The 24,872-nt window shown below is 53.5% G+C and overlaps 2 protein-coding genes across 4 annotated transcripts; one reads left to right on the forward strand and one right to left on the reverse strand.

Annotated features, from left to right (window-relative positions):
* Positions 1 to 3,834, reverse strand: CIAO1 (cytosolic iron-sulfur assembly component 1). Of its 2 annotated transcripts, none has more exons than XM_019498950.2 (7): positions 3,611 to 3,834; positions 2,428 to 2,576; positions 1,766 to 1,877; positions 1,582 to 1,670; positions 1,202 to 1,400; positions 824 to 911; positions 1 to 517 (listed from the first exon to the last, which is right to left on the reverse strand). In XM_019498950.2, exons 1-7 carry the CDS (start codon positions 3,774 to 3,776, stop codon positions 277 to 279), a joined length of 1,044 nt encoding a protein of 347 aa, XP_019354495.1. In that variant the 5' UTR covers positions 3,777 to 3,834; the 3' UTR covers positions 1 to 276. The 2 variants fall into 2 exon arrangements, with proteins under 2 accessions (XP_019354495.1, XP_006258626.2); XM_006258564.4 differs by having other exon boundaries at positions 1,211 to 1,400; positions 3,611 to 3,833.
* Positions 3,835 to 3,906: 72 nt separating this feature from the next.
* Positions 3,907 to 17,286, forward strand: TMEM127 (transmembrane protein 127). Of its 2 annotated transcripts, none has more exons than XM_059730505.1 (3): positions 3,907 to 4,044; positions 12,695 to 12,859; positions 14,901 to 17,286. In XM_059730505.1, the coding sequence occupies exons 2-3, from the start codon at positions 12,703 to 12,705 to the stop codon at positions 15,206 to 15,208; spliced, it is 465 nt and encodes a 154-aa protein (XP_059586488.1). In that variant the 5' UTR covers positions 3,907 to 4,044; positions 12,695 to 12,702; the 3' UTR covers positions 15,209 to 17,286. The 2 variants fall into 2 exon arrangements, with proteins under 2 accessions (XP_059586488.1, XP_014449929.2); XM_014594443.3 differs by having other exon boundaries at positions 4,043 to 4,295.
* Positions 17,287 to 24,872: the final 7,586 nt, after the last annotated feature.

The raw sequence follows: 24,872 nt of genomic DNA on the forward strand, positions 1-24,872 counted from the left end.
TGTGGGAGGCTTTTTATTGGGGCCTGGCTCCATTTGATGAGGGCAACAGCTGCAGCAGAGGAAACCGCACTACCCTTGCCTTGCTGCTGCCCACAACTTGGGTAACTTGAGGCCCTTTCAAGGAGCAGAGAACCCAATCCCTTGCTGTGCCACTGTCCTCTGGGGGCAACAGCACCACACTCCTGTGACTGCATCTGCCAGGCTTCCTGTTGCCCCAGGGTGGGGGAGACAGAGCCAGTGTCAGGCTCTGCAAGCTCAGAGCAGCAGGCTGAGGTCTCAGCAGCACTCAGGGCGCTGGTACTTCCAGAAGGCCACCTCCCCATCGTCGCTGCAGCTGGCCAGCAGCCCCGGCTCGGCAGGGTTCCAGGCCACACAGTTGACATCTTGGGCATGGGCTCGGGGCACGTGGGCCATCAGGGCAAAGGTGGGCTGCTGTGGCTCCGCCAGCGGCTCCTCCTCAAAGATCCGGATGGCATCGTCTCCACAGGCTGTGGCCAGTGCGCCGGTCAGGTGGCACCTGTGGGAGGAGGGGCTGGTACCATGGGGATTGCCAGATAACTCCTACTTGCCCCCCTCAAGCGTCACTCCCTTCCCAATCTACTCCGTTTTCCACCCCCTGCCAGAAGTTAGCCAAAGGAAAGCCTTCCTCCAGACAGGTGAGGGGGATACAGGGAAGTTGGCTTCTCCTGGTTCTAACAGCATTCAGGGCTCATTGGGAACAGCTGGCCATGGCTCAGTGCCCCCCAGCTCCCATGATAAAGGGGAGAGCCTAGAACCACTTGTGGCCCCAACCTGAGTTCCCCCTACTCCAGGACCAACTCACCAGGCCACATCATAGATGGTGCGGGTGTGGTAGCCAGAGAGGGTGCAGATGCACTTCCAGCTGGGCTCTGTGCTGCTACAGGCCACCCCTACAAGGCAGGAGAAACAGGACAGGGAGCTGCTGCCCCAGACCTCACAGCAGCGCTGGAGGCCACCCAGGGCTTCAGTGCACCAGGCTGATCTGGAAACTAGCAGCTCCCAGCATCCCCCTGCCCACAGCACAGCACAGCTGGGAGACAGATATAGCCCTGCCAGTGCCATCTAGCCACCCCAACGGAGCAGAGCAGGTGCTGGCCTTGTCACACCCTCACCAGCCCTTAGAGTGGAGGTGAGCCAGCCAGACTCCTGAGTCGTTGTCGCCCTCCCCACCAGCCCATACCTGGCTCACCCTGCTCATCACTGCTCCAGATGCGCACAGTGCGGTCATCACTGCAGGAGGCAAGTCGCCGGCCGGCCCCATCAAAGGCCAGGCCCCACACAGTAGACTCATGGCCTTCCAGTGTGGTGCAGCACACCCAGTCATCCTCCTCCTCACGGTACAACTTCACAGTGTCATCATAGCTGGCTGAGGCCAGGAGCTGGCAGGAGAGGCTGGGGTCTCAGGTGGGTTGTTTCTACCTAGTGGAAGGGGGAGGGATATCTAGGGGACAGGGTGCAATCCAGCCATTTTGGACTCCTTCCCCCTAGCCTTTCCCATCCTGCCCCACTGCCCAGAAGACAGAGGCTGGAGCCCCCTGGGGTAGCCAACCAGGATCTCACCTCCTGGGTAGGATGCCAGACCACGTGCTTGACGTCCTGTGTGTGAGAGTTGAGAACGCTCACACACTCGTACTCATCTTCTTCATCCACTGCCAGAGAGGACAGGGTTAGCTGGGGGACTAGGACGTAGCTAGAGGCCCCTTCCCTCCTACTGCCACCACCACCACACCCCAGCCTCTCTCACCTTCCCAGATCCACACACTCTTGTCACGGCTGCAGGTGGCCAGCAGGCTGCCGGATGGGGACCAGGCCACCGACTTCACCTCATTCTCGTGGCCTTCCAGCGTGGTCACGCACTGTTAGGGGGAGAAGCAGTTAATACCAGACCCCAGCAGGGATTAGGTTGCAAAAAAGCTTGGCTACAGGTGGCCAGAGTTGGAGCCAGTGGCAAGGCCAGGCACTCTCAGGGCAGCTGTTTTCTTCTTCTTCCGTCTTCTTCTTGCTCAGACCTAGCCATGGAGCCTGGATTTGATCCACCAAAGGTAGGAGCAGTAGTCTCGGCTCCCCCCAACCACTTCTTCCTGCCCTACACTGCCTGAGGCTTGACCCTCTGCCCCTTTCTGGTGCCCCTGCTTAGTACCCAGGGTTCATACTCCTCCTTGCATGCACCTGCTGGCCCTGAACATGTGGGACATAGCAACCAGACCCAAGCTGATGGCAGGGACAAGATGAGCCTGAGGGAGGTGGGGCCAAGCAGGGGCAGTTCTCAGGCAGCCCTGATCACACCTGGGAGCAAGGTGCGGTGCACAGCTGGGGTGCCTGGCTGCCCTGGGGCAAGGTGTCCCAGCCTGGAGAAGGGGAGGAGGGAGGGAAGAAGGGCTGGTTCTCTACCGCGCCTCACCTCACCTCAAAGCCATCAGGCGTCTTTTTCCAGATGCAGGTGGTGGCATCAAAGCTGGCTGAAGCCAGGTAGTTGCCACACAGCGACCAGGCCACCTTCCGCACTGTGCGCTGGTGCCCTTCGTCTAGCACTGCCCGGCAGACCCAGCTCTCGCCTGCAAGGAACCACACGTCACACTGGGGCCATGCCCTGCTCCCCAAAAAGTGTGTTGTAAATAAGACAATATGGCAGTGGTGCTATGCCAAGTGTCCCCTGCAGTGCTGTCCCCACTCCCCTACACACAAGGTGCATTATCCTGTTCTCGGGGGTGTATAGGTGAGACATTACCAGGGATCCGGGTTTTCTGTTTTCCACAGAAAAATAGAGAAAGCCACAGATTTCCCATTTTTTCATAGATGCTAGGGTCAGAAGGGATCTCAACAGATCATTGAGTCCAACCCCCTGCCTAGGCAGGAAAGAGTGCTGGGGTCATATGACCCCATCCAGATGCCTACGCAGCTTTTTTTAATCAGAGAAAAAATGGGTTTTCCCTTTTAGAAGGGAAACCCATGGATTTCCCCCTTTTGCAAAGAGCTCTGCAGGCTGGCTGAGTTCCAGCCTCGCTGAGTTCCAGCCTACAAGAGCTGTTTGCAAAACGGGCAGGGAACCCACCACCCCTGTCCAGAGGGGAAGGGAGAGGGAAAATGTCAGGGCCTGACAATTGCATTTACCATAGGCTGTTTCAGGCTCACTCTTCTTGCTAGAGGTAAGTGGGGCTTGGGGGTTGTGGGGCAGGGCTGGGGTGCAAGTTGGCTGGGGGCTGAGAGACTGGAGAGGCTTGCAATCTGGGGGGGGGAGTGCCTGGCCCCGCCCCCCCTGGCTCCCTCAGCCCCCAGCCAGCTTGGGCACTCCTTGGCCAGGATGGGGGGTTTGCAGCCCACTGAGCACTCCAGCTGGGAGCAGGGAGGCTGCAACCCCTTCCCCCTGGCCAGCTGCAAACCCTGGGTCGCAAATGCTGCACTCCCCCAGGCCCTCCAGAGCACAGCGTGTGCAACTGGCGCAGCGGGGCCGCACAGGAAAGCTGCTTGCTGTTGTGAGCTCTGCGCTGCCCTGGCCACGCTTAGAGGGGACGTGTAGGTGGGTAAATACGTCACACGGCGTGTGCTATGCCGCGCAATACGGTACCGCGCCCTGCCCCGCCCCGCTCACCCTGGCGGCCCCAGACGCGCACGCTGCGGTCGCCGCCGCACGAGGCGAGCAGGGCCCCACCCGGGCTCCAGGCCACGAACCAGCAGCGCGAGTCCGGGTGCGCAGCCAGGCGGCAGCTCAGCGTCAGCGTCGCCATTCCGCTCCCGCTAGCCGACCCCGCACGCATGCGCCGCGCTGCCGCTCCCGCCTGGGCGCCGCAGTGGGCAACGGGAGCTCACGGCCGCCAATCGCTAAACGCCGTCGCAGGAGAGGGCGTGTCTCAGCGTCATGGCGTCATGGCGCCGGCCGTCAGGGAGGCGGTGAAGTGCGCGGTGACGTAGTCGCCGCCGGCCGGAAGCGGGGAAGCGGAAGCGGAAGCGGCGCCGGGGGTCCTGACGCTGAGGCGAGGCCGGGCCGGCGGCGGTTGTTCGTGGGACGCCGGGCCCGGCCGGGATGTACGCGGCGGCGGCGGGCGCGGCGGGACCGGGCGGGCGAGGGGCGCGGCGGCGGGGCGGCGGCGGCGGGGCCCTGCCTAAGCAGCCCGAGCGCAGCCTGGCGTCGGCGCTGCCCGGCGCGCTGTCCATCACGGCGCTGTGCACGGCGCTGGCCGAGCCCGCCTGGCTGCGCCTCCACGGCGGCGTCTGCGCCCGCCAGGAGCTCGGCGTCGCCGACGTGCTGGGCTGCGTCGAGCCCGCGCTGCTGCGAGGTGAGCGGGGCAGGGGGCTGAGCGGGGGGGGCCCTGGGGCAGTTGTGGCGGGGCTGGGGCGGCTGAGGGTGTTGCTCGGTGCTGCCCGCACACCCTGGGCTGCCCCGTGGCCCCTCCGTATCTCAGGCCGCTCCCTAATCCTGGAGCTGCTCTATGTTGACGCAGAGCAGGCCAGGCCGGGCCAGGGGCTCGGACCCTCTGTACCTCTCTGGGAATCCTCTGGGTCAATCCAGGGACCCACACACGGGTGTTTGTTCCTGTCCAGGCTCCTGGCTCCCGGCCCCGGCCGTGCCTGGCTGAGAAGCCCTGGGCTAACTGGTCGCCAGCAGAGGTGACTTCTGTGCTACAGACCCTGCATCCCCTGTTTCTTTGGCCGTGCGTGAGAAACTCATGCATTCTCTGCCATGTTCTAGCAGGGAGGGGTCCGGGCATGCCAGTCGGCCCCGGTGGTTCCCAGCTGGGGAAGCAGCACAGGGACGCCCCACTATCCTTTTCAAGGTGCCTGGCAGAGTAGCCCCATCCGACATGCAGGCACCTCGACGCAGTCCAAGAGAAACCGAGAGGTTTCCGATAGAAGCCACCGTGTCCCAACCCTGCTGGCTTATTGTGGTCTATCCCAGGTCTTTGCCTCAGGGAAGGAATGGAAAATGTCAGCTCTGGGCTTTCCCAAGGGGGCCCTAGAGTCTAAGGAGGTTGAGGACCCCTGGTGTGGGTGCTAGGAAAAAGCTCTGTTCAGACAGCTTCCTCATTGACTGCTGTCGCTGGGACAGGAAAATGGGTCTGTGGTCAGGTTTCTAAGCCTCCGAGCCAGGATCCCTCTTACAGCTGTATTGAAACGCTTGGTAGGAAAGTCATCTTGTCCCAGGATGTACTGCTTCTGCTTTGGGGCTAAGGTGCTGAAGGGCAGACATGAAGAAGAGGGAAAACACCTTCTCTTTTGCTGGATAGAGGAGGACACCAACCAGCGGCTGGAAGTGGCAGCCAAGGAGGATAAAGTTCAATCTCAGGAAAAACTTATTTTCTGTTAGAACAGCAAGGCAGTGGGATGCCCAGGGAAGGGTGGACTGGAGGTGATCAGGAGGAGTTTGGACAGCTGCTGGTCAGAGGTGATCTAGGTATAGCAAGGGGTTTCAAACTTTTAGTACCAGTGTATCCCTGGCGGGGGTGGAGGGGTGCAGTTGAATGCAGAGCAGTCATTGTGCGCAAGCTTCTCTCACACCCCCCACTATCTCCCATGTGCCTGGCCAGGTATGCGGCGCCTGCGTGGCAGCATGGGGGGTAATACATGGCGGCACTCCTTGCCCACCCACACGTGCCTCTTGGGGCCTTCTCAAGTACCGCCAGTTGACAACCCCTGAGGTATAGCAATGCCTGTGTTTTACTACAGGGATTTCCCAAGCTTCTGGACTTTGTTTGTTGCTCTTCTTCCTTCCCTTCCCCGCTAATTTTTGCTAAATGCGTCAGGGTGTTTTTAATCCTCCCTCAGACTCGCTGGGTGTTGGCTGCAGCCCAGGCTGAGGACGGTGACTAGGCTGTACCAGTGTTCCTGCTGGGACTTAGACCCAGAGGGTCCTGGTTAGAGGGTCTTGCTTCTCTGGTCATGCTCAGATTAAGGCCAGGAAGGGGTCATTTGGGGTCAGGAAGGAATTTTACCCCCTGGTCAGATTGGGAGGGACTGGCAGGGGAGGGTTTTGCTTTCCTCGGCAGTAGGGGCATGGCCTCTGCCTGGGATCTCTTGAGCATCTATTGACAACATTTCATAGAAGCAGGACATTGGCTGCAGTAGTTCCTCTGCTTTCCTTGTGGCAAGTTTGGGTGTTAGGTCTCTGTTGTGTCAGGGCTGAGGGTAGTCTTATGGAGAGTTTAGATGATGGATTTGTCTGGAATGGTTGGATAGGACTGATCCTGCCTCAGACAGGGGGTTGGACTCAATGTGACCTCTGGAGGTCCCTTCCAGCCCCACTTTTCTGTATGATTCTTTGATAAAGGACTTTGTATCTCCAGGTTTTCAAGACTTTTCTCTGTCTAACCTTCTTGGAAACCCAAAGTCTTCAGGAAAAGCATGGCTCCCCATTTTTCAATTACGTTTGTTCTTAGCCCTGCCAGGAAAGTCACATCCTGGCAACACCAGAGAATGGGGGAGTCTCGGTGGAGCCAGGACTCTTTCATTCATTTTGGTTTTGTTGCCCTTGTGGCATTTCTTAGGTCTTTGCCCTGTTCTGTTGCAGCTGGGGCCTTAGATCTGCATGAGCATTAGGTCTGGCTGAGTGTTCCCACAGATGGTTTCCAAGAGATTACATTCCAGGCACCTCATTAGACAATTCTTTCAGCTCAGAAAACGGTCCTCACGTGGTGTGTGTAACCCAGGGTTTTGCTCTTACTCGGCTTAAGATCTTTGGCATGGCGGTAGCTGTGAGGTTTATCTATCATAGATGCGATGGAGAAAGCCATTCCAGATCTAATGTCGCTAGTTGGCACTCTGTTAGCTTCTTGGTAACTCTGCCACCAGGAAAGGTCCCTACAAAAGGCCCAGGTGGCCTCAGCTGCCGACTAAAGTGAAGGCACTCCAGGTACAAAGACCATATAGGGCAGCAGTTCCTCCCCTCTTGAGACCCAGGCCCCCCTTGGCAAATCCCAACTCTTCCTTGCACTTTTTTCTTGTCTATGGAAAAATCCCAGAGCAATTCTTCTGTGGCTAAGACCTTGGCAAGCCCCCAGCAAGGCTGTAGGGTTTGGACACTGGTTTCCTATGGGCAATCTCTGGGTTTCTCCTGTGAATCTTTACACTCATGCTACCACTAATACGGTATAGTCCACTTCAGAGGATCTCGCAGTACCTTGGTCTTAAGAGTGGCTGATGGCCACAGATAAACTATCTGTCTTCAGGAGCAGAGAGAGGCAGTTAGTTAACTGTGATAGTCTAGAGTCAGGCCTAAACCAGGGTAGAGTTGCCCCTTATGGACTAACCAAAACAAATTTTGTAGCATCCTTCGAAGCCAGTTGCTACTTCCCAAAGGCCACATATCTCTGAGACTCTGATTTTTCTTGAAGGTGCAGCTCTGCCCTGCCTATCTTCCTGGAAGGTGGGGGGAAATTGGAGCTTCAGTTTCCTGGTGCCTGTGTCTGTCCTCAGGACAAGGGAACTGGAAAATTGGCTGTTTGCTTGTTTGCATTGTGAGGCAGGATGTTTTCTCCTGTCCAGCCAGGTGGCCGTGGTCTCGCAGCAACATCCAGCCTCTCCTGGGATCTCACAAGAGCAGATTCCATTTGTAAATGTTGAGGTTCCCCCCTAAAATAACCCCTGTCCTCAGTTACCCTTGTATGAGTCCCTCCTCTGAGCTCCAGCAACAGCTGCCTGTTAGTCCCTCTGCAGTGGGAAGAATATTAGGTCTCTGCCAAGCTTTGGCTTTGAGCACAGCAGTCCAGAAGTTCATGTGGTTCCCTCACTCTCTTCAGGATTCCCCATCTCCAGTCAGCAATCACCAAGGGTCCTTTGCACCCTATATGATCATCTAGTTAGACTGGGGATGGTGAATGGGATGTGCCAATGCTTTTGCTGGAACTGAAACCCAGCGGGTCTTTGATAGAGGGTCTTGCCATCTGCTCAGGCTCAGACAAATGCTGATTGGGGTCAGGAAGGAATTTTCCCCTCTGCCTAGACTGGTACAGAGTGGGGGATTTTTTGCCTTCCTCTGTAGCAGAGGCCCAACCTCAACCTGGACTCTCTTAGCCACCTGTTATAAAAGCAGGACATTGACTGCTGCAGTCTTCCTGCTTTCCCTGTGGCAGGTTTGGGTGTGATGTCTGGTGCTGCATCAGGGCTGACTGTGTTGTTTTGCTAAGAGGATGGACGTTGGATGCGTCTGGGATGGTTTTGACAGGGCTGATCCTGCCTCAGACAGAGGGTTGAATTAGATGTGACCTCTGGTGGTCCCTTCCAGCTTGATGTCTTTAGGATTCCCACCTCATTGCCACAAGAGCCTTCCCCTCTCCAGCCCCTGCTAGTGACCACCAGACACAGCAGTTTGGTGTGGGCCTGGGGGCTCCTGGTTAGTTGCCAAGCACTGGTTGGTTGTAGGGGGGTGCCGCAGGGCTGAGAACAGCCTTTGCTGGGTTTAGGACCATACTGCCAGGCTGCTCCTAGGCCAGAAAGTTGTGGAGCTAGTTGTGCTGGCAGCTGTCGTGGGATAGTGAGTGTCAATAGCTGCATTGCAGCTCCTTCTCCAGCAGCCTGGCCCGAGGTCATCCCTGTGCCCATCACCACTTCCTTGGCCTTCCAGGCTTCTTCCTTTTTTCTCTGTCCTCTTCTATCATCCTGGTCCCTTGCTCCAGCCTTGAGATGTGCCAGGTCCTTCTCCTCTTCATCCTCACAGCAGCCAGGGGTGTAACGCTGCTGTCCCTAAGGCACCAGCCCTTTGAGGTTGAGCAGCTACTTTCCCGGCTGTTTCCAGGCACTCAGGAGTGTTGGAGATGGCAGGTCCCCTTCTGGGATCCATTTTGTGTTGACAAATCAACACTGCCAGGCCAGCAGAGCCAGGAGCTAGTGGCAGGACACTTCTTTGCCTCTCCTCCCTAGCCTGAGGCAGTGGGGTGAGTGTCCACATAAATGAACCCGAAATGTGGCTCTGGGTGGAGGTGGGTGCTTACTGCAGCCCCTGCTTTATGATGGCAGCATGCCCATGATGGATCTCTTGGCCCCAGGGAAAGACCTGACTGGTGTGAGTCATCAGCATGGAACCGGGGACTTCCGGACTCTAACTGCACCCTCATTAGCTGAGTCACTGGATGCCTGTCTGCCTCTCCCACTTACTTCCCACTGCACGGGAACCTCCTCTGGTCTGTTGTTGGTAGTGGTGGGGATGACCTGCTGGAGAGCAAGAGGAAATTATTTCCCTCAAGTTCATTAGGGGACAGTAAAGTGTAGCCCATCCCCCTCCTCAAGGGCTCCTCTAATTCCTTGCATCTTCTGCTGCTCTGCTTTCTCCTCCCTGCCCCCTCCCTGATCTGCTGTGTGCCATGCACAGGGCCTTCGTGTGTCAATTGTAGCATGTGTGCTGCAGCTTGCTCCCCCCGGTCTAGTCCAGCTTGTAGCTGGCAGTTGCCTGTGTCAAGTTTTTGCCTGCATGTTACCATCACCATGGCAACAACGTTTGTGTATCAATGGGCAGTAGCCCCAGGTCAAGCACAGCAGAACCACACAGGCTCAAACCAGGGTTTGAGGCACCAACGGCCCACAGACGAAGGCAAATGAGATACCGGTAGGAGGCATGTTGTGGTCAGTCCCACTGAACAGGCTCTGACTTCAGCACCCGAAGAGGAGACCCAACGAGTGCCACAAGCTCCACTAGTTCTATACTCCCTTGTGTACCACATGCCCCCAAAGGACGATGTGCTGTATTTGACAGGGCAGAATAAAAGAGAAGAGGGGTGCCCTGAGACCCTTTGAAGAGTGCCACAGAAAATTAGCACTGTTTGGTGTGCAGACACCCATGCACAAGTCACAAGAGACATCAGAAGGTTCCCAGAGTGTCCAACCACCCTGACCTGCTGAGTTCTAATCCATGAAAGAATTGCTCTGGGACTTTTCCATAGAAAAACCAAGAGCTGGCACTTTCCAAGGCAGAGCTGTAATTGTAGAATCAACAATCTGGATTCATCAAAGAGCTGGAAGATGGCATAGAGTGCATCCTTAGCATGTTTGTGGATGACACCAAGCTGGGTAGAGCAGTAGACGCACTGGAGGTGGGGCTAGATTTCAGAAAGATCTAGAATTTGGAGGATTGGCTCAAAAGAAATGTCAGGAAGTTCAACAAGGAGAAGTGCAAAGTCTTGCACTCAGGACACAACAATCCCATGCACCGGTACAGGCAGGGGGGGACTCGCTGGCTAATCAGCAGCTCTGCAGAAAAGGCCCTGGGGGTTACAGTGGACAATAAGCTGAATAGGAGCAAACAGTGCTGCCAAGAAGGCTAATGGCATACTGGGCTGCATTAGTAGGGCTGTTGCCAGTAGATCAAAGGAAGCGATTGCTCACCTCTATTTGACTAGTGAAGCCACATCTGGAGTAGTGTGTCCAGTTTTAGGTCCCCCATTGCAGAAAGGATGTGGATACATTGGAGAGAGTCCAGTGCAGGGCAGCAGTGGTTAGGGGGCCGGGACACATGACTGAGAGGAGAGGCTGAGGGAACTGTGTTTATTGCGTCTGGAGAAGAGAAGACTGAGAGGGGATTTAATAACAGCTTTCAGCTACCTAGAGGGGGTTCCAAAGAGGATGGACCTGGACTGTTGTCAGTGGTGGCAGATGACAGAACAAGGAACAATAGCCTCAAGTTGCAGCAAGGGAAGTTTATGTTAGATATTAGGACAAACTTTCTCACAGGGGGGTAGCAAAGCACTGGAACAGGCTACCCAGAGAGGTTGTGGAATCTCTATCCATAGAACTCTTTAAGACTCCAGTAAAGAAAGCCTTGGCTGGGATGATATAGTTGGTTCTGGTCCTGCTTTGAGCAGGGTGTTGGACTACATGAGATCTCTTCCACCCCTAATTTTCTGATTCTATGCAGCCTAGAGAAGCAGGGCTGGAAGAGACCAGTGGATGTCACATCTTGTCCAATCCCCTGCCTGAGGCGGTATCAGCCCTGTCCAAACCATTCAAGACATATCGGTTGTCCAACATTTTAGCAAAACTACGCAGTCAGTCTAGATGCAACACAGGACATCACACCTGACCGTGCCACTGAGAAAGCAGGAAGATCACAGCAGCCAACATCTTGCTGCTATTAGGGCTGTTAAACTCTGTTTGAGATATCCCAGGTGGAGTCTATACCTCTGGCTACAGAGGAAAACAAAACCCGGACTGTCTTTACCAGTCTGCTCAGGGGGTAAAATTCCTTCCTGACCCCCAATGCATCATTGGTCTTAGCCTGAGTTGAGGGGCAAGACCCTCTAGCCAGGACCCTTCAGTTTTAAGTCCCAGCAGAATCATTGGCACAGCCGAGTCACCACCCCCAACCTATGCTGCAACCAAAAGCCAGTGCCTCTGAAGGCACTGGCTTCTATGACCACCCTGATGGACATAGCTGGGGGGTAGAATTTCACCCTGCAGGCAGGAAACTGGCACTGGTTGGAGAGGCAAGAACCGTGGCCTCTGTCCCCGAGTCAGGCCAGCTAAGGCTTCAATATGCTTTGGGTTTATTTATGGAACTGGGCCAGACTTTTGCTTATGAGAAGTGGCCTCCCTACAACCTGGCACAGAGTTTCCACTGCTGCCTGACCCAGCACCTTGTCAGGATGCTGCATCCCCAGGTTCCCAGGAATGCTGCTGGGGGGGGTCATGCCTTTGATAGCAGCTGATTGAAAAGAATCCCATTGGCAGCTGATTCATGGCTTCCTGTGGGGCTGTGAACAGCTGGATCCCCTAAGCTTAGCTCCTCTGGAGCCAGAATCCACCTCATTTTCATGCAGCCTCTGAGATTACCTAGATCTCAGAGTTGGGGAGTCCTGATCACCCCTCACCCCTGTTTGCTGCGCAGTGTCCCTACAGAGAAATGACAGTGGTTCCGGACAGGGACCTACAGACTAGTCAACCTCACCTCAGTCCCTGGAAAAAATCATGGAGTAGATCCTCAAGGAACCCATTTCTAACCAGTCAGAGAAGCAAAGGGTGATTAGAAGCAGTCAGCATGGATTCACCAGGGGCAAGTCATACCTGATGAACCTGATTGCCTTCTATGATGAGAGGACTGGCTCTGGATGTGGGGATATTGGTGGATGTGGTGCACCTTGATTTTAGCAAGGCTTTTACTATAGTCTCCCTCAACATTTTCTCAGGCAATCTAAGGAAGTATGAGCTGGATGAATGGACTGTAAGGTGGATAGAAAACTGTCCGGAGCATCGGGCCAGCTAGGGAGTCTTGCCCCTTTATTCAGGCTCAGCCCAATGGTGCATTGGGTGCATGAAGGAATTCCCTGCTCAGTCTGGGGGGGTTTGCCTTCCTCCACAGCTGTGACATGAGACACCTCAGGCAGAGGACAAGTGCATCAAACCGCCTGGCAGTGGCAGGGCTCTGCCTGCCCTCATCCCTCAGTGTCACCTGGACCAGGGTCAGGGACTTTTGGTGTCTCCGGACTACAGGGTCGAGGTGTAGTGTTAGGAACAGTTCAGGCAAGGACATGGCTGTGGGGATTGGAGGGAGTCAGTCTTGTCTTGGTTTGGGCTGGAGGTAAATTTGGACATTTGGTTCTCCAGGGAAGATGCAGCAGCTGGATGCAGAGCTGATGCATCGAGGCTCATGTCAGAGTAACACGGGGATGGTTGAACAGCTGCTTGCTGAAGGGGTTGGAACAGTTGCAACCTGCCACCATGGTGGCTTGACTCCATGCCTCTCTCCTGCACCCAGACTATTGCATGAACGCTCAGACTGTGCTGCTTCTCCGCGTCATTGCTGCCTTCTGTTTCCTGGGCATCATCTGCAGCCTCTCAGCCTTCCTGCTGGACGTCTTTGGACCCAAGCACCCAGCTCTGAAGATCACGCGGCGTTATGCCTTCGCTCACATCCTCACTGGTAAGTCCTCAGGCCAGGTGCCCCTCCCCAGCAGGCATGGTGGGGGAGCAGGGCAGCTGTAGGAAAGGGGATGCAGAGCTAGCCTCAGGGGTACCCTGCACCCAGCACAGCGCTGTCATGTTTTTGCATGTCCCAGGCCTGCCTTTTCCCCTCTGCAGTCAGCTCAGAGCAATGGTATTTCTAGAAGCTTAAGGTTGAATCTATGGATTTAAGGCCTGGGCAAATTAGCCTGTTAACAGTGTCAGGGACATTGCTGTCAACGTCAGAACTGCTGTCAACCCTGACACGACACCAGACATCACACCTGAACCTGCTGCAGAGGAAGCAGGGGGACAATGGCAACCTACGTCCTGCTGCTATAAAAAGTTGTCAGTAGATGCTCAAGAGATTCCAGGCAGAGGCCGTTTCCCTGCTGCAGAGGAAGGCAAAACAGTCCATATCAGTCTGTCCATGGGGAAAAATTCCTTCCCGACCCTAAATATGGCATTGGTCTGACCCCGAGAGGAGGGGTAAGAACCAAAAGGAACACTGACACAGCCCATGCAAAGTCCCCAGCCTTGGTTGCAGGAAACACCCAACGTCTCTGAGGGAGGTGTAAAATGTGACGTGTGGAGCAGGAAGGGAGTCAAGTCAACTAGTAAAACCCAGAGAATCCTGGGAAATCCCCATAGCAGCACACAGGCATTGCTATGCCTAGATCATCCCCGACTAGTGCCCATCCAACCTCTACTTGAGCACCTCCAGTGATGGAGAGTCCACAATTTCCCTATTCCACTGTCTCCCTGCTCTAACAGGGAAGAATGGTTTCCAGATCTCCAATCTAAACCTCCTCTGCTGCAACTTCAAGTCATTGGTCCACATTCTCCTCTCTGAAGTGAGAGAGAAAGAAGGGGGAAAGCACCTTTTATGGTAGTCCTTCAAGTATTTGAAGCCTACTATCATGCCTCTTAAGTACTTTTTCTGCAAACTGAACATGCCCAGCTCCTTCAGCCTCTCTATAAGACTTGCCTTCCAAGCCCTTGATCTTCTTTGTCACCACCTCTGAACCCTCTCTGACCTTTCCACATCCTTTTTAAAGTGTGAAGCCCAGAAGTGGACACAGTGCTGCAGATGAGGCCTAGGCAGTGCTGAGTAGAACGGCACAATCACCCCCCTAATGCTTCTATTAAGAAGGGATGTGGGAGGCAGGGTAGCTCCAAGGCACAGCTGGGAAGACGTGCAGCTGCCAGTTGTGTCCTTGGTGGTACCCCAGCCCCCTTGCTCTGTGCTTGTCTCTATCCCATCTTGCCTGCTGAAAGCTCACAAGCAGGGCGGAGTCAAGCAGCAAGTAGTGAAGACACTTCAGAGGAGTGTGAAGAAGGGGATGAGAGGGATTCTGGGCAAGAATAGAGGGACCATAGGGGGGGGCATGAGAGTGCCCAGTGGGTTTGGGGACCCCCCCCTGAATGGTGGGAAATGGAGGGCACCCCTCTTCTCATACCAGTTGCTGGCAGGGCTCCCTCCAGCTTCTCTTCTCCCTGCTCTTGGCCAGGCTTGCCAGAGGAACAGCTGCGATGGAGAGAAACCTTTTTCCCCTCCTGCTTGAGCATAGCACATGGGCACAGATGCTGGCCTAAGACCCTGTGCCCTGTCCCAGCAGTGTGTGACAACAGAGATTCCTGGCCAGGCCTGGCACTGTGGGGCCAGCTTTTGGGTGGGCAGGCAGGCCTGTATCAGCCCTGCAGCCCCCATGAGGACCCCTTTCCCCTGCCCAATCTTCTGCTCTCCATTCTGCTCCCTGCTATGTGCCCCTTTCCCTGTCAGCTGCTGTGCTTTGTGCTCCCTGCCACATCAGCTGCTCTGCTCCCTGTCCTGTGCCCCCTGCTACATCTGCTCTGCTTTCTGCTCCCTGCCCTGTACTTCCTGTCCCCTCCCCAGTCCTCCATATAGAGACTACCTGTGGGACATATGACCTGAGTCAGAGCCCCCTCCTGGTCTAGGAAGTGGGATGACCCCCCCGTTCTCTTCTTGAACATTCTCAGTCTCTCTTCTCTCCACTCAGTCCTGCAGTGTGCTACCGTCATTGGGTTCTGCTACTGGGCTTCGGAGCTGATCCTGGCACAGCAGCAACAGCACAAGAAGTACCACGGCTCCCAGGTCTACGTCACCTTCGCTGTTAGCTTCTACCTTGTGGCAGGTGCTGGCGGGGCCTCCATCCTGGCCACGGCTGCCAATCTGCTGCGGCACTACCCCACTGAGGAGGAGGAGCAGGCCCTGGAGCTGCTGTCAGAGATGGAGGAGAACGAGGCCTACCCAGCTGAGTATGAGGTTATCAACCAGTTCCAGCCACCCCCGGCCTACACGCCGTGACACCGCCCCCACCACTCAGGACTCCCATCCCTGGGGGAAGGAGGGGCACTCACCAGTGCTTCGCTTCCCAGGCACCGCGTTCGCCCTCACAACCCCTATGTGGGGAAAGAGACCAATGACCAGTGACTCTGTCACCCCTCCCACTGCCCCCACTGCTGGGTTCACAGTCATCTCATGACTCAAACACCCACTTCTCTGGCCACGCCTGGGTCGTCAGCTCCAGCTGCCCTCACAGACTCTCACCATGCACCCCCAAAACTCTTCCCCCCTCCCCCCCAGCCTGGAGGCAGGGCAGCATGCCTGGGCATGTGAAATGCATGTGTTGGGGGGCTTCACACCATGGCATTGTGCTCTCATTCCACCTAAATGGAAGCCTTGTGGCTATTGCTGCCAGCATTGAAGTGAATCCTGATACTCTGGCCATGTGCCCCTGAAAAGACGTATCACTCATACTGATGCACACACCTGCAGAGAGGTGTCACAGTTCTACCAAGGCATTTGCAGGTGGGCTTTTCCCATCAACCACGTGCTGGTGAATACAAAGGAAGATCCTCTGTGCTGAAGGGTCCAGCCAGCCTGCCACAGCCATGGCCACAGCCACATCATCTGCACTCCTGCTCTGACCCCGGCTGTTTTCACAAGTGTCTGCACTTTATACTCTGGGTGTCACAGTTCCTTCAGCCCTGTCTTGGGGGAGTTGGTTAATGCCAGCCACTGTTTCTCCCCGTCAGGCCCTCAATGATCAGCTTCCAAGTGCTGCACCGGAGATGGATGGATAGAAGGAGGCAGGAACTGGCTCTGTCAAAGCAGTGATCCTTTCAGATGTGGAGGGAGCTGTCATGGAAACTCCAAGGGGTCCAACTGCCATGACAACAGCAGATAGCTGTCCATCTCCTTGGGGTCCGAACTGGACCCCTTCCATACAGCAACAGCTGGAGCCTGCTTTGCTAGAAAGCCATGAGGTTGATGGCTCTAGGCTGGCATCTTGGTCTCCATTTACACACCTGCTAGCTTGTCTTGAGGCATTCCCCCTCCCTGCCCTTTTATTCTTTTCATCCAGATCCTGTATTTTCTCACATACGATATGTCTTTCTACCGTAAAAGAAGAGCTGCTGGACCAGGAGTGCATGTTATGTGGGAAATTGGGTATGAGCTGTTTCTGCCACTCAAGCAGAGGTAAAATCAGCAGCAGATCCACAGGGAACAGAGCAATGAGAGGGCCGCGCTCCCTTGTTGCAGCTGCTCTGTGTCTAAAGTGTGTGGCTAATTCCAGGGCATGTTCTGTGCCAGAAAATACAGCAGTTTTCTTTCCTGTGGTTAGTCCCTTAGCTGTCCTGGCCTGGACCCAAAGGCTAAGGGCCATGGCTTTTCAAGGAGCCACCAGGGAGCAGCACCCACTGGGTATCTCTGCTCCCTACCCACCTTGCTGTGAAGGTTCCCTTGTCATCCATACAGTGCCTGTCCTAAGCACCACCAGCATAGGCACAGCTCGTACCAGCTCACATGTCATTTGAGGGGCCAGAGAGATTCTGTGGGGTGCTCTATAGCCGGCGGCCAGTCCAGCTTTCCCTTCCACCTCAGTCTCCTGGTCAACCCAACTTGGGCTGTTCAACCTACAGCCCAAGATACATCAGGCAGTGGCTGCCGTGAGCTAGCCATATAGGGCCAAGATGCCTCCGCAGAGGCTGCTGTGGCATCCTCCATGCCCAGCTTGGCTGCCAGTGGCCCCTCCCAGTGTGGGCCTGAGACCTGACATTCAGCTATTGTCTCCATAAAGACGGGTCCTCCACCCCTGTACGATTGTCTCTATAAAGATGGGTCCTCCACCACTGTACAATTGATGCTCAGGGCTCACCGCCACCTGGGGAAAATCCAGAGCCTGAGCCTGGATGTTTCCACCTGATGAGGGGACCTGGAGCTGCTCCAGGCATGGCGTTGGTCAGCCACACACGTGTCCGCTTCAGCCCCACTCCTCCACACTGGTGACAGACAGTCCCGCTGGCTGCTCCCATCTATCCCTCCACATTCTTCTGATTGTTTCTTTTCTAGAGAAAATAAAAAGGCTGTAAGTAACCTGGCAGGATTGTCTTGTGTCCACCATGTTAGTATATTCTCTCGCCTACGGTCCACACTATTCCCCAGCCCCACAAAATTGGGGTGCTTGTATTCAATGAAGGCCCTGATTTATTTGCTGGAGAGAGCGCCCACTGCTTTAATCCCTGCTGCACACCACAGCAGCTGTGGTAGCACTGCAGGCAGCTGAGGGAGTCAGTGGCTCATGAATGGGACTTGGGAGTTCATGTCCCATTGTTTGTCACTGCAGTGGGATTAAAGATCACTTCTCTTTCTTTCTTTCCTTTTTTTTTTTTTTTTTTAATTGGTCTTGATATTCCACTTCTGAAGTTAACCTGTCTTGGGGGAGGGGGCTGCTGCCTGTTGGGGCTTCTGCTCTCTTCTCCTCTTGCCCAGCTCCAGCTCTTCTCAAGATCAGGGGTCCAGCCATGGAGACTCACCATCAGTGCCAGCTCGGGTTTGAGCAGAGCAGGAAAGGACAGGTGAGTTGGCCAAAAATAAGGCTCCAGCCCTGCCTCATTGCACCCATAACAGCAGGGGAGCATGTTTTCTTAGTGAGGCTTTTCAAAGGTGTGTGTTATACTTTGGGGTGTAGTATATGCAAGAGAATATGGTGTTTAACCCTCACAGCTGGGTGAGAATTGCTGCTCCCTGGCCCTGCTTTCAGCCAAGCTGTTGCTAATGCCCAGCCACGTCTTTGTGCCGTGTATGAAGCTGGCTGTTCATCCTGCCCCCCACACCCATGGAGCCCTGAAATGGGTGTCCAAATACTCCCTCACTGGCACAGACCAGCTGAGTGCAGCCAGGCAAAGCATGTTGAGCTCCTGGTTAGAAGAGATGGGATCCCCCATGGCTGGGGGGGGCAAGCACTGCCCCTGTTACAGTGAGGCAAGGCAGGCTGAGTGCTCACGTTCCCCTTGGAGTCAGGGCCGCAGCTATTTCAACAGCAGGACCTGGCTCGCAACCATTGAGAGGTGCAAGCAGTCCATTGTGACCAGTATCTGTACCCTCTGCCCCTGTCCTTTTTTCCAGGGATCATAGAGCCATAGGGACGTGGGGCTGGAAGGGACCTGTCTGAGGCAGGATCAGCCCTGTCCAAACCACCGCAGACACATCCATCACCTAAACTACATAAGAGTGTGATGAACCCTGACAGCACCAGACATCACCCCCTACCCTGCCCCAGGGAAAGCAGGGGGCTGAGGCATCCAGTGTCCTGATGCTGTGAAAGGTGGTTAATCGATGCTTGAGAGATCCCAGGCAGAGGCCATACCCCAACTACACAGGAAGGCAAACCCCCCCCAGTCCACATCAATCTGGCCCAGGATAGGGAGGGAGGATTCCTTCCTGACTCCAAATGCAGCGTCAGTCTGAGCCTGAGCAGTGGAGCAAGACCCTGTAGCTGGGATGCTCTGGCTTGAGTCCCAGCAGAAGCATTGGCCCAGCCCCAGCCTGGGTTGCAGCCCACACACAGAGCCTTTGAGGGAGGTTTAACCTCCCCACCGCCCCTGACACGTAGCAAAAAGCTGGGTGGCAACCAGGTATCACCATGCCTAGATCACCCCTGATCAGTACCCCAACCTCTCCTTGAACTTTTCTAGTGACGGAGAGCCCACACCTCCCCTGAGCATCTATTCCTCTGCCTATTGCTCTACCAGGCAGAGTTTTTCCAGATCTCCAATCTAAACTCGCATGAGAGCAGCCCAGTTGCTCTAGTCTGCCCCCCAGCTTGGCTGGTGTCTGACTGGAGCTCACAGCACCAGCTCCAGAGCTATGGGAGGCATCACAGGAGAGATCCCAGCATGGCAGGGGCCTTGGATGGGCCTGAGGGCCCCACAAGGGAGCTGGGTTTGACTCCCTCCAGGAAACGGACCCCTCCAGGAAAGGGGCTGCTGTTGCCCTGGTCTCCCTGAGGGATGAATCCCAGCCCGGCAGCATCAGTGAGGCATGTGAATGGAGCTAGGATAGGCCGGGGGGAGCTGACTCAGGCTCGCTGCTGGGAGGGCCTAGCACTGGCCAAAATCCCCTAGCATGGTTTGGCTGCATAGCAGGGCAGAGGTACCTTGATTTCCCCCATGCCAGCTTCTTCCTCCAGCCCAGCCTCCTAAGAGAGCCTCCCCACTTGCATGTGCCCCCACCCCTGCTGACCAGCCACACTGGCAGTGAGGCAACCAGAGCAGTGCGGTGGCTCTCGGGCTGGGCCTGGCCTGTGGGTGCAGAGTGGATGGTGGGTGTGAATGGGCTTAGCTTTTCCCCATCAACTGGGCCAGGTCTTCGCCTGACCTGCTTGGGCACAGGCTCACACAGGGAGCTCTGAGCTGGTTCCCTGGGGAGGGGAGCAGAGCCCTGGGCGGGAGGCAGGCACCCAGGGTGGGGAGCTCTGGCCAGCACCCTGCTTTCCACTGTCTCCTGCCTCTGCCGTGGAGTTTGGATACCTCATTCCTAAGCTGATCTGGTGTTGGAGGCAGCTCTGGTGCAAGATCACATGTGGCTGCTGGTGGAGGTCACTGTCTCCAGTGGACTTGACACGAAGCCTTCTGGCTGAGGGCAATCACTGATACCTCTCCTGCTGGGTCACTGCATAGCACAGGGATGGCAGGGCTGTGCCAGCCTGGCATATGGGCCTTGTCTCAGGAGTGGCCTGCATGTGCTGGGGTGGGGACTAGGGGCCCGGTCCCTGCAGAGCCACAGGCTTGAAGAGGAAGTCAGGGCCGGTAGCCCTGTCTCTTGGTGTACACATGCTCCAGCCCCCAGGCTGGGCAGAGGCCAGGGGCTGGTAACACTCTAGGTCACAGGTGTCACAGGGTCGGGAGGACAGGTTGAGGGGTCATTTGGCTCCTCTAACTCAGCAACGTTGTGTCAGTCTGGCCGCAGGTCTGTCCTGATGCCAAGCTGCATCACCTGTAGCACCTGGATCTCCTGCCCTGCCCCTTTAGCCAGGACCCATGGTCACCTGGGCACAGGGTGGTGCTGAGCTGCAGAAAGCCTGGTCTGCTCTGAGCTGCAGCAGTCAGACTTCGGAGTCTCTGCTTCGGTCCCTCCCCAGTCTCCTTGCATTTCTAACACAGGGGTGTGCAAAATGCTGGGGTGGGCCATTCTATCTGGCCCACAGGGGCCCTAAAAAAAATTAGAAAATTAATATTTATCTGCTCCTCGCTGCCTGTCATGCGGCCCTCAACGGCTTGCCAAAACTCAGTAAGTGGCCCTCTGCCCAAAATAATTGCCCACCCCTATGCCTAACAGAAGCTTTTGCTCCCAAGGGCAGAGATATTTTAATAAACATTGCCTCCCTTTTCCGTGTGCTGAGCCCCTGGCTTCTCCCCATGGCTATAAACCTGGTTGCTGCATTCTCACTGCGTCTGCCTGCGGCTCCTTGTTGATGCACCCTGCGTGGCCAACCTCCCCCCAGGCCCCTGCTGCCTTGGACCCCCAGGATCCCATCAGCCATGCAGGTGCACCCTCCAGCCCAGGAGCTGTCTCTACCCCCTGTCACTGGAGCAGAAGGAGAATGCAGCATTGGTCTGGGTCTGAGCGGAGGGGCAAGATCCTCTAGCCAGGACCCTCCAGCTTTGGTCCCAGCAGGGGCCACTGGCACAGCTTCAGCCTGGGCTGCAGCCAACACCTGGGGAAGCTTCAAACTCCTGATGCAGGTGCTCCCCCTGGCTTCCCTGGGGGCCAAGGCTGCTGGGCTGGGGATTCCTATGTGTCTGCTGTTAACACAGGGCATGGGGGCTGGAGGGGACCCAGCTGCCAGCCTTGTGGGGGAAGGAAGGGGGCAGAACCCATGGGCTCCTGCAGGCCTCTTGTGTGCTGCCATGGCTGATAAATTGTGAGTTCAGCAACAACACTCTGGACACTCCTGGGTTGAACTACAGTTATTTATTGTTATAGCTGTCTGGGATCATATCCAGGGTGGATCCTAACAATTGCCCTCAGTCTGTGTATGCAGAACTTATACTTGCTCTGCCTCTGACCTGACCCCGTCCGGTCCTGTGGAGGGAGAGGAACCAAGAATGCCTCTGGCTCCTCATGGCAGAGAAAAATGGAGACCCCAGGGCTGCAAAACTGCCCCAAGCAAAGTGAACTCTGCAGTGCTGAGCATGAGGGCTTTGGCCTTCAAGGGATAGTACAAGGAAAACACAATAAGACACAATAGCAGCCCTGAGCTGATTCAGAAACCCAGTGACTTGGCAGAAATGTAATTTCCTTGCAACTTCGCTTTAGTACCTGGAGAAGGGCAAGAAGTGAGTATTTATTTATTTGCTTAATTACTTGCTTGACTCACTGATGGTTTAGCTTGGGATTTCACAAACATTAACATTTTACATCTCTATGTTTATAGCAATCTATAGGCACATCGTTGGAGATGAGCAAGTGCTGCGGTCCAGGGCTGACTCAGAAAGAGAGAAAGAGAGAGAGAAGAGAATAATCATTTAGAGAAGGGGGTTCATAATCAAAAGTTTACTTCAGTGAAGGATAAATAGAAAATGTTTATGTGAGGGGTGGTCAGTCTTGTCTATCAATATGGGCTCATTTATCAGCACACAGTTGGAAATATCCTATATCATAAAGCTCATTCTTTATGTTGTAAAACAGTGACTTGGTTTGGCTGAATGGGAATTAAAGGGATTCTTTGACATCTTTGGATGAGTATGGTCTGAGATTGTTGAAGGTAACTTTCATTGCAGTTGGACTGATCCCTCTGATCTCTCATTGTAGTAAAAAATAAGTCAGAATTTACCTGTCAGTTTTCCATTCACAATGTATATAGATCATTAGGAATGATTTTTAATTTAGTGGATATTTTTTTCTCTAAATTTTGGCTAGAGTCACGGTGGGCAGGGCAGCCATAGGGTGGGGGCTGGGATGGGGGAGTTGGGGGGCTTGTGTAGAGCCCCCCCATGCAGTGTGGGTCAGTGCGGGGCAGCGGAGATCGCCCCCCTTGCCCAGCAGTGCCTGATGAGTCCGGGCCATCTTTTCCAAAGTGCCAGGAGCTGGGCCAGGTGGGGCAGCCACTGCTGGGCTGGGAGAGCAGGCAGGGGATGGGCCTGGCTGATTCGGAGATTCAGCCAAATCGATTTGGGACAGTGATTCAAATCACCTAATCGAATCACTGCCCCCCGAATCAGCCAAATCCAAATTTGAAGCGAATACTAGCCGCTTCACACACACCTAATAGGCACCCACTGTCATCTTCATGAAAACCAAGTTCCTTTACCAAGCCACCCTAAACCAACCAGCTTTTCCTCCACACATTAAAATTAGAGGGCAGTCTTTAGAGATTGATGAGCACTTCCCCTACCATCTTTCCCAATGTATGCATAGACTCCTTGAACACCAGATACAAAAATTACCAGTACTGCCTTTGGGCACCTGTGAAATCATGTATTTGATGATCATGACATAGGAAGTTTGTTTTGGGTCCTTATCTACCAGGCTGTTGTCATTCCCACCCTGTTGTATACGTATGAAACTTGGACATCATATCAGAAACACCTGAAAGCTTTGGAACATTACAAATAGTAATGTCCTTGAAATATTTTCCATATAAATTGGAAGGACAAAAGAATACATGCCAGTGTTCTGGCTGAAGCAAAAACCATCATCAACTGTCCATTGCCAAATATCTTCAGAGCTTTTGAATGATTTAAGAGAAAAATGGAAGCAAAGCCTTATGAGGATATCAACATACACCCTTCTTACAATATTGGAACATAATGGATCAGGATTTATCATGAATAAATTTATCTTTAAATATGTTTTCTTTTATACTTATTTGAGGGGCGGGGGGTTAAAGCCAGTTTGTTAAGACAAGGTATATGTCTTTATGTGAAATATTCTATTAAAGTAATTTGTTGTTTAGAAAGTCAAAAAATGTTTAGATGTTATCCAAATGACAATTAATCAGTAGAAACATTTCCAGTGACTCATTGCAGATTGTCACCCTTTTCATTTTTAAATGTATTCAAATGTCAAAATGAGAATGAGGGCTATAGGTTGTAACCATGTTGGTCTAAGGACACGAGCAAACAGGGAACAGGGTTCTTTGGGTAAATTCGATATCTTTTATTAAACCAACTCAAATAGTTGGAAAAATTCTTCTTAGCAAGCTAAAATGAGAATGAAACATTTGACAACACAAGAACATAATCCTTTGAGTTACATCTTTTTTTTTTCTTTCTAGGAAATAAGAAAAAATAATCATTCTAATTTGCGGCCAAAAAAAATTCAAAATAATAAAATGTGTCTTTCTCAGAGATTTCCGATGTAACCAGTTCTGAGACTGTTGACATTTCCCCAGGAGATGAAAATCCCAGTCTGTGGTTAGATCTAAGAAAAACATTTACCCTTTCTTGAAAAAGGGCTCTGATCTCCCTAGGTAGAAACTATGGTGGTCATTGCAAGAGCCCCAGTGTGTTTAACCCTGATTGCCAGCAAGAGGAGAGAGAGTCAGAATTGTTGCTCTTCATTCGAGTAAGATAAGAAGCAGCTTCTTTGACTCCCAGGGATCTTGCTCCTGGTTGACACTTGAATGAGTAGGAGAATCAGCCCCACTGTCTACTTCGAGGCAGTAGGTGATTTCGTAATTCCCTGTAGGAACACACATGGTTATTTTTTTAACAGACTTTCTCTTTCCTTAGCCAGAAAGCACTGTGCTATTACAAGTCTTCAGAATATATAAGATGGTTTTCATCTTAGCTACAGGCAGTCACTTCCAATGAAGGTACAGAAGTTAAACAAACTAGTAATCTAAAATTGTTTCATTATCTTTGGGGGAAAAAAATAAGCATCCTCTCACCTTTTCTCCTATTCTTTCCTGCCTTTTAATTAATTTCTTAGTTAATGAAGGTAGAACTGATACAGATTTTTAATTCTTTTAATCCACCAAGTTTTCTCAGTGAAAGCCCATAAATATGTTGGCAGAGATTGTTTTTTAATTGATCACTGAATTGGAACGCTGGTATCTTGGAAGGAGCGTAATCTTGGAGCTCACTGTACTTCTGGGGGATGATCAAGAAGTGAGTATTTTTAGTTATATGTGTGATTAATTAATTGAATGATTCATCTTTAATAATACTGAAGTTTCATACTCTAAGCATTTACATTTGAATGAGGTCTTATCACCGTTGTTGTTAGGAGATACTGCTTTGTCCATTTGCTCATCTGTAATTCAGTTGCAAGAGTGAGAAAGAAAGTGGAAAAGGGCGTGAAAGAGCTGTTTAAGGCAGTGATGGAAAGGATCAAACATCTCTACGTGATATTTGTGACTGGTCTACTTCATCCATATTTGCCCATTTAGCAGAACACAAGGAAGCATAGTTATACAAAAACAATTATTCCACAACCATCCTCTTGCTGATTCTATATCATCTTTCTTTCCTGTATTCAAGACATTTGCTGGAGAAATGTCTTACTAGTCAGGTCTTTAAGCAGCACTGCTGTTGCTCTGGTGTTTTGGGATTGCAATCGAGAATATCCTACATCATATGGCTCATTCTATATAGTGTAGAAAAATTACTTGCGTTGGCTAAAAACTGGATACACTGAGAGACCAAAAATGCTGTGATTTTCCTATCTGTCATAGAGCATC

The sequence above is a fragment of the Alligator mississippiensis genome, chromosome 7 (assembly GCF_030867095.1).
Source record: "Alligator mississippiensis isolate rAllMis1 chromosome 7, rAllMis1, whole genome shotgun sequence".
Lineage (NCBI taxonomy): Eukaryota > Metazoa > Chordata > Crocodylia > Alligatoridae > Alligator > Alligator mississippiensis.